The sequence below is a fragment of the Engystomops pustulosus genome, chromosome 2, assembly GCF_040894005.1.
Source record: "Engystomops pustulosus chromosome 2, aEngPut4.maternal, whole genome shotgun sequence".
Taxonomy (NCBI): Eukaryota; Metazoa; Chordata; class Amphibia; order Anura; family Leptodactylidae; genus Engystomops; species Engystomops pustulosus.
This window is the reverse complement of record NC_092412.1, coordinates 252,822,581-252,837,474: the sequence shown is the minus strand read 5'-3', so window position 1 is coordinate 252,837,474 and position 14,894 is coordinate 252,822,581. Positions and strand designations below refer to the sequence as shown.

The 14,894-nt window shown below is 45.8% G+C and overlaps 1 protein-coding gene across 3 annotated transcripts in view; it reads left to right on the top strand.

The window, feature by feature from the left end:
- Positions 1 to 1,021: 1,021 nt before the first annotated feature.
- The window catches only part of LOC140116817 (dermaseptin-A4-like), a 48,703-nt gene continuing 34,830 nt past the window's right edge, over positions 1,022 to 14,894 (top strand). The window contains exons 1-4 of one of the 3 annotated variants that reach the window (XM_072133250.1): positions 1,022 to 1,140; positions 3,079 to 3,162; positions 5,472 to 5,588; positions 7,291 to 7,301. In XM_072133250.1, coding sequence (XP_071989351.1) covers positions 1,037 to 1,140; positions 3,079 to 3,162; positions 5,472 to 5,583 — 300 coding nt within the window. In that variant the 5' untranslated portion in view covers positions 1,022 to 1,036 and the 3' untranslated portion in view covers positions 5,584 to 5,588; positions 7,291 to 7,301. Of the gene's footprint in view, positions 1,141 to 3,078; positions 3,163 to 5,471; positions 5,652 to 7,290; positions 7,302 to 14,894 lie in introns of those variants that run through there. The other 2 variants (XM_072133248.1, XM_072133249.1) reach the window with 2 other exon arrangements.

Sequence of the window (14,894 nt, the reverse complement as noted above, 5' to 3'; positions counted from 1 at the left end):
CATTGTTTCCTTTTTTGTTGAAAGTACAAAGAATATTAGTAACAACAAACAAATAAAGATCCAACATATAAGAGCAGCTAATAAATGTGTCCCTCCTCATACAGTATAGTATCATCCCTCCTATTAGTCCCACACAATAAGGGACAGAGCACAATAACTAGTGGCGGCTCCTGTAGTGACTTGTATCTCACAGGGGATTTACATTCCTCATCTTCCCCGAGCAGTGAAGCATTTTATATACATGTGACTTTGTCTTTATATGAAGTAATATAAGTTATATATGAAGCCGGACCCCTGTCCCCTCCCCCCTTTTCCCTGGAATAATACTGGGACTATATTGGTTGTGTGCACCTTGGCAGGGGGGATACTGGCTCATAGGAATATACAATGTTACTTACTTGTACCCCTATAAATGGGTCTATTCCCTCCTCTGTTATACCCGTGTTATCTGTCACCTGCTGCGGGTAAAGCCGCTGTATTGGCCGGGATCATCGCTCTGCTGGATGTACAGGATAACATACGCCACTGGTGCCAGCTCCGATCCCGAGTGTTACCGGCCATGGGGGGGGGGGGGGGGGTTGAACTGGTCCCAAACTTCTGACTGATGTCTGCAGATCTGAATCTGCAATGTTTGGTACGAACCCGAACACAGGTCACTATCACTATATATAACCGAGCTACACCTATAGATCTCTGCAGCCTCTTTATAGGATCAGACACATAATCCAGGACTGAGCTGCATTTTTGGGATGGAAGAGGAAGATGGAAGTACATGAGATTATCTATAGATCTTTCTGCTTCTGCCCCAGTCTCCTGATCTATGTGATATAAACATGTTTTCTGTAACTGAGGAGACAAACTGTGTCCTGACAAATGTCATAAGATCTGTCAGGTGTCAGTATAACATAATATTTGTATGTTCTCAGTCTGGGAAAATATTATGGAACTATAAGTCATGAGACGCACAATACATCTAAGCGCATGAGAACAATAAACACCAAGATCCGGGATCGGGTGGACTCATCGGTGATGACTTATGGTCCCAGCCCCTAAGTGTCTCCTATATAAACCCTCATCCCTAGAAGTGATCTATACTGAGGTGTCCTGTCCTCCTGGAGTCTCCACATTCTCTATCACAAGGTGGGAATTGTTACTTATTATTCTGATACTTTTATGTATTTTGCTCGTTAGTTGATGTCACTTCCATTAGGTTTATGTCCTTATGGTCACAGGTAATGATGAGTGGACCTCATGTTTCTATTTGGGTTCTGACCGCACAACTCAGACATATAGGAGGATTGGCGGCAGAAAAGCCAATATGACATATTGATGCCCCTAGCAACTAGTCATGGCTGTGATTGGCCAGGGGTGTCTCGAACCCTGAACCCAAAGAGAAACATTGTTTCAGCTCTTCTCCAGATTTTGCTTTATTTAAGATAATTATATAATTTCTAGAGATGAGCGAGTATACTCGTCCGAGCTTGATGCTCGTTCGAGTATTAAGGTACTCGAAACGGCTCGTTGCTCGGACGAGTATTTCCCCTGCTCGAGATCGAGCATTTAATTAAAAAAACACAGTGAAGAACAATGAAGAATAGAATAAAAACAGTGAACACAGGATCATTTAAGTGAAAAAGACAGTGAAGAACACAGTGAAGAATAGATTACAGATGTTCGGCACATCTGCTTACTTGTCGGAAGATACGCGCGGAGCGGCAGCAGGGAGACATCAAGCAGCAGGGATACATCAAGCAGCAGGGAGACATCAAGCAGCACGGGGGAGACATCAAGCAGCAGGGAGACATCAAGCAGCACGGGGGAGACATCAAGCAGCACGGGGAGACATCGGGCAGCGGGGAGACATCGGGGAGACATCGGGCAGCACGGGGGTGACATCGGGCAGCACGGGGGAGACATCGGGCAGCACGGGGGAGACATCGGGCAGCACGGGGAGACATCGGGCAGCACGGGGGAGACATCGGGCAGCACGGGGAGACATCGGGCAGCACGGGGGAGACATCGGGCAGCACGGGGAGACATCGGGCAGCACGGGGGAGACATCGGGCAGCACAGGGAGACTTCAGTGGAAGAAGAGGAGCGGATCCCGGGACAGCGTATCACCCCGACAAGTAAGCAGATGTGCCGAACATCTGCAATCTATTCTTCACTGTGTTTTTCACTGCGTTTTTCACTTAAATGATCCTGTGTTCACTGTTTTTATTCTATTCTTCACTGTTCTTCACATCTGTTAACTTGTCGGGAGATAATATACGCGCGGAACAGTGAAGAATAGATTGTAGATGTTTCCATACATCTGCTAACTTATCAGAAGACATTCTATTTCAATTAAATAACACATTTTATTCCCGAACCATGGTCCCTTTGAAAAATGCTCGGGTCTCCCATTGACTTCAATGGGGCTCGTTATTCGAGACGAGCACTCGAGCATCTGGAAAAGTTCGTCTCGAATAACGAGCACCCGAGCATTTTAGTGCTCGCTCATCTCTAATAATTTCCTTTTGCTCAGTTTCTTTCTGTCTATTTATAAGTAAAGATAAAGGAAAGGAAGGAAGAAAGTAAATGTTGTGTATAAAATCTCTTGTGGAGACAGATATCATTACATCAGGACAACTACTAGACGCCCTTATACCCTACAATAGCAGCGGATATTCTACTAACACAAGAGACATGAAGGGAAAGGACTGAGCCCTTTATATCCATCACCAGATCTGTACATCCCATGGGTAGTTCTATGAGGGGGCAGATATTATACAGATGTTATTATACATATAGATCACTAAATAATCAATTACAGGGATATTCCAGGACAGGCAGAGGGTAAGGACTCTAAATGAAATCTAAGATGAAGGATTGTAGACCCAGCACACTGACATACTGGTGCGCGTCCCCTCTGGCAGGATCTGCTCTTCTTTAAGCTTCTTTTGCCCTTGTTTTTAAGGAAAAAAGGCCTCCAGGTCCCTTAAACACCTTTAAAGTCATTTGCATAATTATGAAAACCCGGTGGTAGATTTCCTAATTATGAATAATAATACATTTCTGCATTAATATTTCTGACAGATCAGACATGACTTTCCTGAAGAAATCCCTTTTCCTTGTACTTTTCCTTGGATTGGTCTCCCTTTCCATCGGTGAAGAAGAAGAGTAAGTGCTCATAGTATATAATGACACAAGTCATGAAATGGATGTTCCCATTGTTAGGATAATCTAATATATAAAGCTGAGTGTATGTGTGTATATGTATGTGTGTGTATGTCTGTATATGTGTGTATATGTATGTATGTATATGTCTGTATATGTATGTGTGTGTATGTCTGTATATGTGTGTGTATGTCTGTATATGTATGCATGTCTGTATATGTGTGTATATGTATGTGTGTGTATGTCTGTATATGTGTGTATATGTATATATGTTTATGTCTGTATATGTATGTATGTATTTGTATGTTTGTGTATATGTGTATATGTATGTATGTGTATGTCTGTATATGTATGTATGTATATGTGTGTATATGTATGTATGTATTTGTATGTTTGTGTATATGTGTATATGTATGTATGTATTTGTATGTTTGTGTATATGTGTATATGTATGTATGTGTATTTCTGTATATGTATGTATGTATATGTGTGTATATGTATGTATGTATTTGTATGTTTGTGTATATGTGTATATGTATGTATGTGTATGTCTGTATATGTATGTATGTATATGTCTGTATATGTATGTATGTATTTGTATGTTTGTGTATATGTGTATATGTATGTATGTGTATGTGTGTATATGTATGTATGTATATGTGTGTATATGTATGTATGTATTTGTATGTTTGTGTATATGTGTATATGTATGTATGTATTTGTATGTTTGTGTATATGTGTGTATATGTATGTGTGTGTATGTCTGTATATGTATGTATATGTCTGTATATGTATGTATGTATTTGTATGTTTGTGTATATGTGTATATGTATGTATGTGTATGTGTAAACTCACTCAGAAAGATGATATCGAAATGGAATAAGCCATCAGCGCCCCAAATTCTATCATACCCAGGGGGAAAGTTTATTTCCAAGAGGCGACGCTTCAGTGACCTTCACCTTTCTCAAGCCAAGTACAAATGTACATCAATCCATCACCAACTTTTACCCTTCATGTCTCCACAAGAACTCACCCCTATGGGTGGAGATATAAAGGGACCCCAAAAATTACTGAATTTACTGTCTCCATATTTCTAAATAGACGTCTTATAGCAAATACCTGGTAATAGACAAGTCCTATGGACGCCGCTTGTACATGTTGTAGGGAGGAGGCGTCCAGGCTGCGTCCATGTTGTAGGAAGGAGGCGTCCAGGCTGCGTCCATGTTGTAGGAAGGAGGCGTCCAGGCTGCGTCCATGTTGTAGGGAGGAGGCGTCCAGGCTGCGTCCATGTTGTAGGGAGGAGGCGTCCAGGCTGCGTCCATGTTGTAGGGAGGAGGCGTCCAGGCTGCGTCCATGTTGTAGGGAGGAGGCGTCCAGACTGCGTCCATGTTGTAGGGAGGCTGCTGCAGCGTAACAGTGTCTCATCTTATACTCCACATCTTATGCTGCACATTCGGCCCGGAAAACTTCCCTGACGTTTCTTACCCCAAAGTCCGTTCTGTATGTTCTGCCTTAAAGGGCCCAAATCTGCCTGGTCCAGTCCATCCTTAATATTTCTGGTTCTTCTATAGGAGATTAGGGGGGATTATTAAATTCTGCTTTGTCAGTGAAGTATCTATTCAATATGGACCAATGAGTTTTGATATTACCCATGATGCACTTTGTATATATATTTGTAAGGAAACATTTGTACTTTGCTTGAGAAAGGTGAAGGTCACCGAAACATCTTAGAAATAAACTTTCACCTTGGACTTTGACTGAATTTGGAGCTGCCGGCTATTTCCACATTGATACCAATGGAGGTTTTTGAGGCAGAACCTGTGCCCCGTCCATTATTAGGATATATAACACTGTGCTGCCTCAGACTTTCCAGGAGATAGACGGACACACATACAGATAGATAGACATAGACCACAGGGGTAAGAAGAGGAGGCTGCTGGGGGGTTTAGGGGTCTGTAGTGGTAGAAGCTATGACCTGTAGTCTATGTTATACATATATTCCACCAGAATCCTACACAATGGGGCAGTTTCTATGAAGTTTGTACTGCGCTGCTCTATCTGTTGTGACCCGGCTTTGTCGACTCCTCTGTTTCTATTGTTCCATCCTTATTTTTGTGTTTTGCACTGTGATGTAGGGAGGGGCTGTCTTCTAGTTGTCCTGTACCACCTAGTGTAAATGAGGAAACAGGTAGGGCCTTTGGTGGGGTCAGTGTCAGGGCTCATTGTCTTCTGTGTTCCTGTATCTGCTCCCTGCATTACAGAGACACAATTACTATAATGTATCATTAACTTTATGTCATCTTGTTACACAGGAAAAGAGAGGAAGAAGACGAGGATGAAGAAGAATATGACGAGGAGAAGAGAGCGGATAGCGCTTATTGGGATAAAGTTGGAAAATTGGCGACTCTGGGGATGGGGAAATAACTCCAGAATGATTAATGATCCCCTAAAGGATTAATGATCCCCTAACATAATAAAGCAGATATAACTGACTCCATGTTCTGTCTTCTTTCCATACAATTCATCTCCTGCATCCGATTCTGGAGGAAACTTGTAATATTTTACACTTTCATCCTGATAACAACATCAGGAATAATGATAGACGTCTATTCTGTCTCTGAAAGGCGTCTGACTTACCCCATAGACCAAAATAAGCAGCAGTGAGATAGAAATCAAATCTTCAACTTTCATATTAATACAGAAAAAGGAAATTACTGCGTCCAACAATTACACAGAATAAGAGAAACCAATAACAGCGGCTGCTGCGTCTCTAGTGACAGAGAAATGACATGTGACAATGTGACTGCGATCAGACAAATCTCTGAGAAATGGCATCACACATGGTCACCGCAGCAGCCAGTTATAGTGACACGTACTATACGGATGCAGCCGGGTCACACATATACATGGGACCATATTCAGGGATTGTCTAATATGGGACTTGGTTCTGGATTCATTGCTTTGATACCATGACTAGTCACAACTAGGTTTTTTTGTTTTTTGTTATACCCATCCCCCACCCAAATCCGAGGAAGCAGAAAAAAACTGAGAGAAAAAAAAATACATCAAAGGTTTCATGTTCAAAAACCACATGTTTTTTTGGGGGGACTATTCTGACCAAAGACTATGATCTTTAGGGATTAAAGGGGTTTTCCCACAAAGGAAAGTTAGGCCCTATCCAGGAGATTGAGCCTAACTTGCTGATCAGTGTGGTCTCAGTGCTGCGACCCCTGCAGATCGCGAAAACCAGGGGTCAGTCGGACTAATGGTGCAGTCGGCCGCACATGACCGTCCTGCTCCATTAATCTCCATTATTCTCCGGCAGACCCCTCGTTTTCTCAGCAATGAGACCCCCACTGATCTATCCCGTGCATAGGGCATAACTTTCCTTAGTGGTACAACCCCTTTAATCAGCATTTCCTAACGATTTTCTAATATGCCTAATAAAGAGACCAAGTTTTTCCACTCCAATAAACGTGGTTTTTACGTCTTATCCCATTTCCTATAATAATTCCTATAAGCTATAATTAATCTTGCAGTAAATAACAAGGTAAACAGCATGACTTATTTATTAGTTTCTAACCTACTTGGTAAATAACCTAACATCATCACTTCTATGTTAACCGGTTCCCGGCCGCCCGCCGTGTATTCGTGGTGCCCGTCGGGTCCTGATGCATGGAGAGGGCTCACGGGCTGAGCCCTCTCAATAGCCGGTAAGTCTTTGCTGGTGTTCGCCTCCGGCAAAGCTGCCGGCGGCTTCAAAAAGATGCGCGGATCATCGCTCCCCGTGATGTCATTGAGGAGCGGCGATCCTTTGCCATGACAGCCTCAGGTCTTCCAAAGACCCGAGACTGTCTCATTTTAAACCTTTCATTGCAATGTGCTATCACATCCCACGGGATAGGTCCTAACTTGCTCATCGGTGGGGGTCTCATTAATGAGACCTCCACTGATTACGAACATTAGGGGTCCGATGGGGTCCCACGTACCTCAGTTGAAACCGTCGTCGCTCTGAGCGAGTAATGGAGCAGAGGGCCGCACATTACTGTTTTGCTCTATCCGTCTCTATGGAGCAGGCGGAGATCGGTGAGTGCGGCGCTCCGCAATTTCCATTGGCTCCATTGAGATGTGTGAAGCAGAACGGCCATGTGCAACCATTACTCTCTCAGAGCGATGAGGGTTTCAACCGAGGTATGTGGGACCCCATGGGACCCCCCATTCCTCCGGGTCCTCCAAAACATACTAGTAGGTTATTTAGATTGTGAGCCCCATGGGGAAAGAGACCAATTTGACATGCATTGTGCAGCGCTGCGTAATCTCAAGCTTCCCTCATTGTAATCGACCCTAGTGGTATAAAGATCTGAGAAATACCTAACAAACACCCTAAAATCTCATCTGGTTCCCTTTGTAGTATACCATTCTCATAATTAATCTCCACTCTATCTGTTATTTTGTTTCACCATATAAGCTTATATTTTACCAGGTGTCCCTCCATGTTTAGAATATTTTGCTCTTTAAAATAGCTCTTGTTAAGTACTTTTCCTCTGCAAATATTCCTTCCTTCTCATTTCTCTATCCTCAACTGCCCATGTGTTCCTATATTTGGTCTCTAATTTGTCCATTTTATCTAATATTTGTTAATCTTTTCGTATGTATCCTCTCATCTTGCATCAAGTAAAAAATAAAAAGAAGAAGAAAATCTTCACAAACCCTCCCCCAACACTTTGAAAGTCTGGTGATACCCTCACCATTGTTATCACTGTCTCGAGCAACTTATCATCCTGTCAACTATTAGCGTCTAACTGCTGCCTGCACATACTAGCTAAATTGTTTTCAACCGGTCCAATCCATCTTTTGGAGAGGAAAAAAAACCCATCCGCTCATTATGAACAACCCTCAATTTTGAGAAAGACAACTGAGCTTGCCTAAGTAATTTTTTTAGCTCAAAAAATGTTTCTCTGCTCTTTTAGGTTTCCGATAAGTAGTCAGATACAAAAATGATTCTAGAACCTTCTACTGCAATTTGATCTCTGGTTCTCAAAGCCCTCAAAATATTGGTGCTCATTTACTAAGTTTCCGAATCGGGCATTTTCGTCGGGCTTCCCGGCGATTTCCGATTTGCACCGAATTGCCCCAGGATTTTGGCGCACGCGAACGGATTTTGGCGCATCTGCCCTAGCTTTCACGTGACAGAAATCGGGGGCCTGGCCGTCGGACAACTCGACGGATTTGGAAAAACCACAGAATTTAAAAAAGAATTTGTGTTGCAAGATCAAGCACTTACAAGCACCGAAGAAGGTGAACTCCCGCGGACCTCGGTGCAGCAGCGACACCTGGTGGATATCGGGCACACGGACCTTAGTGAATCCCGGCAGACCCGAATCAGCATTGGACAATGCGCCGAGGGATTGCGACTGGACCAGGTAAGTAAATCTGCCCCATTGTCTTTACCCTTGAAACAATGTAGTTTTGCTATGGTTGTCCTTGGGCGTGTTCCAGGTGGGTTCCTCAGTGGTGGAATTCTATATGCTCTCTTAACACACAATACTGGTGCGCCCGGGTCCCCCGGAATTAACCTTTTTCTTCCTGGTGCATGTAAGTGCATGATCTTGCGACACAAATCTTTTTTTAAATTCCGCGTTTTTTCCGAATCCGTCGGGTTGTCCGACGGCTATGTCCCCTGATTTCTGTCGCGTGAAAGCCGGCACCGATGCGCCACAATCCGATTGTGTGCGCAAAAATCCCGGGGCAATTCGGCGCAAAACGGAAATATTCAGGAAACCCGACTAAAGTGCGGCGTTCGGACCCTTAGTAAATGAGCCCCATTTTGTTCTTCAATTTCATATTTTGATTCTTTTCCTCTACTGAACCCATCCTATTCTCTTCTTCTGTCAGCTGTTCCCTAAATTTATTTCTGTCCTAAACAAAGCAACATCAGATTCTATATGCTCTAGCGCCTTGGACATCTTGGTTGTAATCGTCACTCCCCATTACATCACTGGGGCACAACGATCAGTTGCCATGACAGCCTTGGGTCTTTTCCCCAGGAATTGTTATTTCTGAATATCTGTTCCGATGTGCCTGTGGTACTCTGTAACAGAATAAGTGCAAAATCTCAATATACTAAATCCCAATAAATATCGCCCAATTTCCAAAGGCCACTTTTTTGCCAATTTGCGACACATACATTTTTTAAAAAAAAGAGCAATCAAAAGGTCGTTAATTTCCCAAAATAGTAGCAATAAAAACTTCATCTCATCCCACAAAAAAATGTTCCTAAGGCTAAATTCACACTGCCGTATGGAGGTCGTATATACGGCCGACGTATATGCGGCCGATATACGTCCCACATAGACGGCAATGGGCGCACGGTGCCCTACGGGAGCGGTACGGTGCAGCACACGTGTGGCACCGTACCGCTCCGTACCCGGTAAAAAAATAGGACCTGTCATATCTTTACCCGTAGTACGCGCCGTGCTCCATAACTTCCTATGGAGAGGGGCGGGGGTGAGCTGCGCTCACCTCCTCCTCCCCTCCCTGTGCACTGCCGTTGCCCGCTACGGTACGGTACGGCCGGGCAACGGCAGTGTGAATATAGCCTCACACAGATTTATAAACTGAAATATAAAAAAGTTATTGGTCTCAGAATATGGCAAAATGAAGAATATTTTTTACAAAAGATTTACATTTTTAATCTACTAAAACATAACAAAAACCTAGATAAATTTGGTATCTTCGTGACCGAAACAAAGAATGAACAGGATATATCATTTGGAGCACTCATTGACCGCATTTACCAGTATATATACAGGAGAGTATAGAAGCCATTTGAAGGGGTTATATACAGGAGAGGACACAAGCCATGTGAAGGATTATATACAGGAGAGGACAGAAGCCATGTGAAAGGTTATATACAGGAGAGGACAAAAGCCATGTGAGGGGTTATATACAGGAGAGGATAGAAGCCATGTGAGGGGTTATATCCAGGAGAGGACACAAGTAGAGATGAGCGAGCACTAAAATGCTCGGGTACTCGTTATTCGAGACGAACTTTTCCCGATGCTCGAGTGCTCGTCTCGAATAACGAACCCCATTGAAGTCAATGGGAGACTCGAGCATTTTTCAAGGGGACCAAGGCTCTGCACAGGGAAGCTTGGCCAAACACCTGGGAACCTCAGAAAAGGATGGAAACACCACGGAAATGGACAGGAAACAGCAGGGGCAGCATGCATGGATGCCTCTGAGGCTGCCAAAATTATGGGCAACAGCATGGCCATGACAGAGTGACAGAATGAAGCTAGATAGCATCTAAAACATGCAATAATTGACCCTGACACTTTAGGGGACGGCATGCAGAGGCAGCGGCAGCAGGCTAGAGAGTGGCATGGCGACATACCCTAAATGGACTCAGGCTTCAAACCAATGGGTGGCAGAGAGGAACCAAAGGAGGTGAGCAAGAAGCGCTCAAATAATATCGGTACATGATAAAAGTTTGCCAGTATATTTTGTGGATTACACAGCAGGGTGGCGACAAAGTTAACATGGAAGCCATGAAAACAACCCAAAATTCTGCCTGACACAGCTCGTTTGATAAGGGGACCATGTATGGAGGCAGTGAACTAGCAGTAGATTAAAGGTGCTGCAGTTAAAACTATGTTAGTTGGATCTTGGCATGGAGCTGGCGCTCCGCTGCCAGGCGAGCTTTCGCCAATCCAAGCCCCTGTCTCTAGGCTACTCCCCAAACAGCACTTCTAAGAACCTTTTGTATAAGATCAAGTGTAGTAGCGTTCTTATAAGTTTAGGATATGCCGGGTGAGGGGAATGTAAACAGATGCGCAAGAAGCGCTGAAATAATATCGGTAAATGATAAAAGTTTGCAAGTATATTTTGTGGATTACACAGCAGGGTGGCGACAAAGTTAACAAGTTTGATGTGGAATGCCCTGTAATAGCTCTTGGGCGGTGTGCCTTTTATCGCCTAGGCTCAGCAGTTTGAGCACCGCCTGCTGTCGCTTAGCGACGGCACTGCTGCTGTGCCTAGAGCTACCGACTGATGGCGCCATGCCCACGGATGGTAATTCGGAGGAGGTGGAGGAGGGTTGGGAGGAGGTATAGTAGGCCTTTAAGACCTGGACCGAGGTAGGCCCCGCAATTCTCTGCGTCGGCAGTATATGACCAGCCCCAGGGTCAGACTCTGTCCCAGCCTGCACCAAGTTAAGTGTAGTAGCGTTCTTATAAGTTTGGGATATGGCGGGTGAGGGGAATGTAAACAGATGCGCAAGAAGCGGCTGATGCGCATGGAGCTGGCGCTCCGCTGCCAGGCGAGCTTTCGCCAATCCAAGCCCCTGTCTCTAGGCTACTCCCCAAACAGCACTTCTAAGAACCTTTTGTATAAGATCAAGTGTAGTAGCGTTCTTATAAGTTTAGGATATGCCGGGTGAGGGGAATGTAAACAGATGCGCAAGAAGCGCTGAAATAATATCGGTAAATGATAAAAGTTTGCAAGTATATTTTGTGGATTACACAGCAGGGTGGCGACAAAGTTAACAAGTTTGATGTGGAATGCCCTGTAATAGCTCTTGGGCGGTGTGCCTTTTATCGCCTAGGCTCAGCAGTTTGAGCACCGCCTGCTGTCGCTTAGCGACGGCACTGCTGCTGTGCCTAGAGCTACCGACTGATGGCGCCATGCCCACGGATGGTAATTCGGAGGAGGAGGTGGAGGAGGGTTGGGAGGAGGTATAGTAGGCCTTTGAGACCTGGACCGAGGTAGGCCCCGCAATTCTCTGCGTCGGCAGTATATGACCAGCCCCAGGGTCAGACTCTGTCCCAGCCTGCACCAAGTTAAGTGTAGTAGCGTTCTTATAAGTTTGGGATATGGCGGGTGAGGGGAATGTAAACAGATGCGCAAGAAGCGGCTGATGCGCATGGAGCTGGCGCTCCGCTGCCAGGCGAGCTTTCGCCAATCCAAGCCCCTGTCTCTAGGCTACTCCCCAAACAGCACTTCTAAGAACCTTTTGTATAAGATCAAGTGTAGTAGCGTTCTTATAAGTTTAGGATATGCCGGGTGAGGGGAATGTAAACAGATGCGCAAGAAGCGCTGAAATAATATTGGTAAATGATAAAAGTTTGCCAGTATATTTTGTGGATAACACAGCAGGGTGGCGACAAAGTTAACAACTTTGATGTGGAATCCATGAAAACAACCCAAATTTCTGCCTGACACACCTCGTTTGATAAAGGGACGATGTATGGAGGCAGCTATATGGACGACTTTTGGAGGTAGCAATGGAGACAACGTGTGGAGGCTGCTATGGAGACAATTTAATTTGGATAGTGCCTATATGTGGCAGTCCCAAAAATTTTTCAAACCAGAGGAGCAGGTAGGTGGCCCTCCAGTAAAATGGAATAGATTTAGTGCCTGTATGTGGCAGTCCAAAAAAAATTTCAAACCAGAGGAGCAGGTAGGTGGCCCTCCAGAAAAATTGAATAGATTGAGTGCCTGTATGTGGCACTCCCAAAAATTGTTTAAAACAGAGGACCGGGTAGGTGGCCCTCCAGAAAAATTGAATAGATTGAGTGCCTGTATGTGGCACTCCCAAAAATTGTTTAAAACAGAGGACCGGGTAGGTGGCCCTCCAGAAAAATTAAATGCATAAAGTACTATAGCTAGAGCCAGTGGGCCCTGTCAAAAAATAGCCAGTTTCCTCTGCTTTACTGTACAAAGAGGAGGAGAAGGAGGAAAATGAGGAGGAGGAGGATTGGATCAATTATTCAGGTTGAGCTTCCTTCACCTGGTGGAGATTGGAAATTATGAGAAATCCAGGCTTTATTCATCTTAATAAGCGTCAGCCTGTCAGCGCTGTCAGTCGACAGGCGTGTACGCTTATCGGTGATGATGCCACCAGCTGCACTGAAAACCCGCTCGGACAAGACGCTAGCGGCAGGGCAGGCAAGAACCTCCAAGGCGTACAGCGCCAGTTCGTGCCACATGTCCAGCTTTGAAACCCAGTAGTTGTAGGGAGCTGTGTGATCATTTAGGACGATGGTATGGTCAGCTACGTACTCCCTCACCATCTTTCTGTAAAGATCAGCCCTACTCTGCCGAGACTGGGGACAGGTGACAGTGTCTTGCTGGGGTGACATAAAGCTGGCAAAAGCCTTGTAAAGCCAGTGCTGGACAAGCTGCCTGCTCGCCTGCTCTCCCTCGCTACTTGTCCCGCAGAACTACGCACTCTGCCGCTAGCGCTGTCAGAAGGGAAATACTGTTTCAGCTTGTGCACCAGGGCCTGCTGGTATTCATGCATTCTCACACTCCTTTCCTCTCCAGGGATGAGAGTGGAAAGATTTTGCTTGTACCGTGGGTCCAGGAGAGTGAACACCCAGTAATCGGTGCTGGAATAAATTCTTTGAACGCGAGGGTCACGGGATAGGCAGCCTAGCATGAAATCTGCCATATGCGCCAGAGTACCAACGCGTAAGAATTCACTCCCCTCACTGGCCTGACTGTCCATTTCCTCCTCCTCCAACTCCTCCAACTCCTCTTCTTCTGCCCATACACGCTGAACAGTGAAGGACTCAACAATGGTCCCCTCTTGTGTCTCGCCAACATTCTCCTCCTCTTCCTCCTCATCCTCCTCCACCTCCACCTCCTCCGATATGCGCTGAGAAACAGACCTGAGGGTGCTTTGGCTATCAACAAGGGAATCTTCTTCCCCCGTCTCTTGTGACGAGCGCAAAGCTTCCGACTTCATGCTGATCAGAGAGTTTTTCAACAGGCCAAGCAGCGGGATGGTGAGGCTGATGATGGCGGCATCGCCACTGACCATCTGTGTTGACTCCTCAAAGTTACTCAGCACCTGACAGATATCAGACATCCACGTCCACTCCTCATTGTAGACTTGAGGAAGCTGACTGACCTGACTACCAGTTCTGGTGGAAGTTGACATCTGGCAGTCTACAATCGCTCGGCGCTGCTGGTAAACTCTGGATAACATGGTCAGTGTTGAATTCCACCTCGTGGGCACGTCGCACAACAGTCGGTGAGCGGGCAGTTGGAGGCGGCGCTGCGCTGCCCTGAGAGTGGCAGCATCTGTGCTGGACTTCCTGAAATGCGCACAGATGCGGCGCACCTTCGTGAGCAAATCTGACAGATTGGGGTATGTCTTGAGGAAACGCTGAACTATCAGATTTAACACATGGGCCAGGCATGGCACATGTGTCAGTCTGCCGAGTTGCAGAGCCGCCACCAGGTTACGGCCGTTGTCACACACAACCATGCCTGGCTTCAGGTTCAGCGGTGCCAGCCACAGATCAGTCTGCGCCGTGATGCCCTGTAATAGCTCTTGGGCGGTGTGCCTTTTATCGCCTAGGCTCAGCAGTTTGAGCACCGCCTGCTGTCGCTTAGCGACGGCACTGCTGCTGTGCCTAGAGCTACCGACTGATGGCGCCGTGCCCACGGATGGTAGTTCGGAGGAGGAGGTGGAGGAGGGGTGGGAGGAGGAGGAGGCATAGTAGGCCTGAAACACCTGGACCGAGGTAGGCCCCGCAATCCTCGGCGTCGGCAGTATATGACCAGCCGCAGGGTCAGACTCGCTCCCAGCCTCCACCAAGTTAACCCAATGTGCCGTCAGCGATATATAGTGGCCCTGCCCGGCAGCACTCGTCCACGTGTCCGTGGTCAGGTGGACCTTGTCAGAAACGGCGTTGGTCAGGGCACGGATGATGTTGTCTGACACG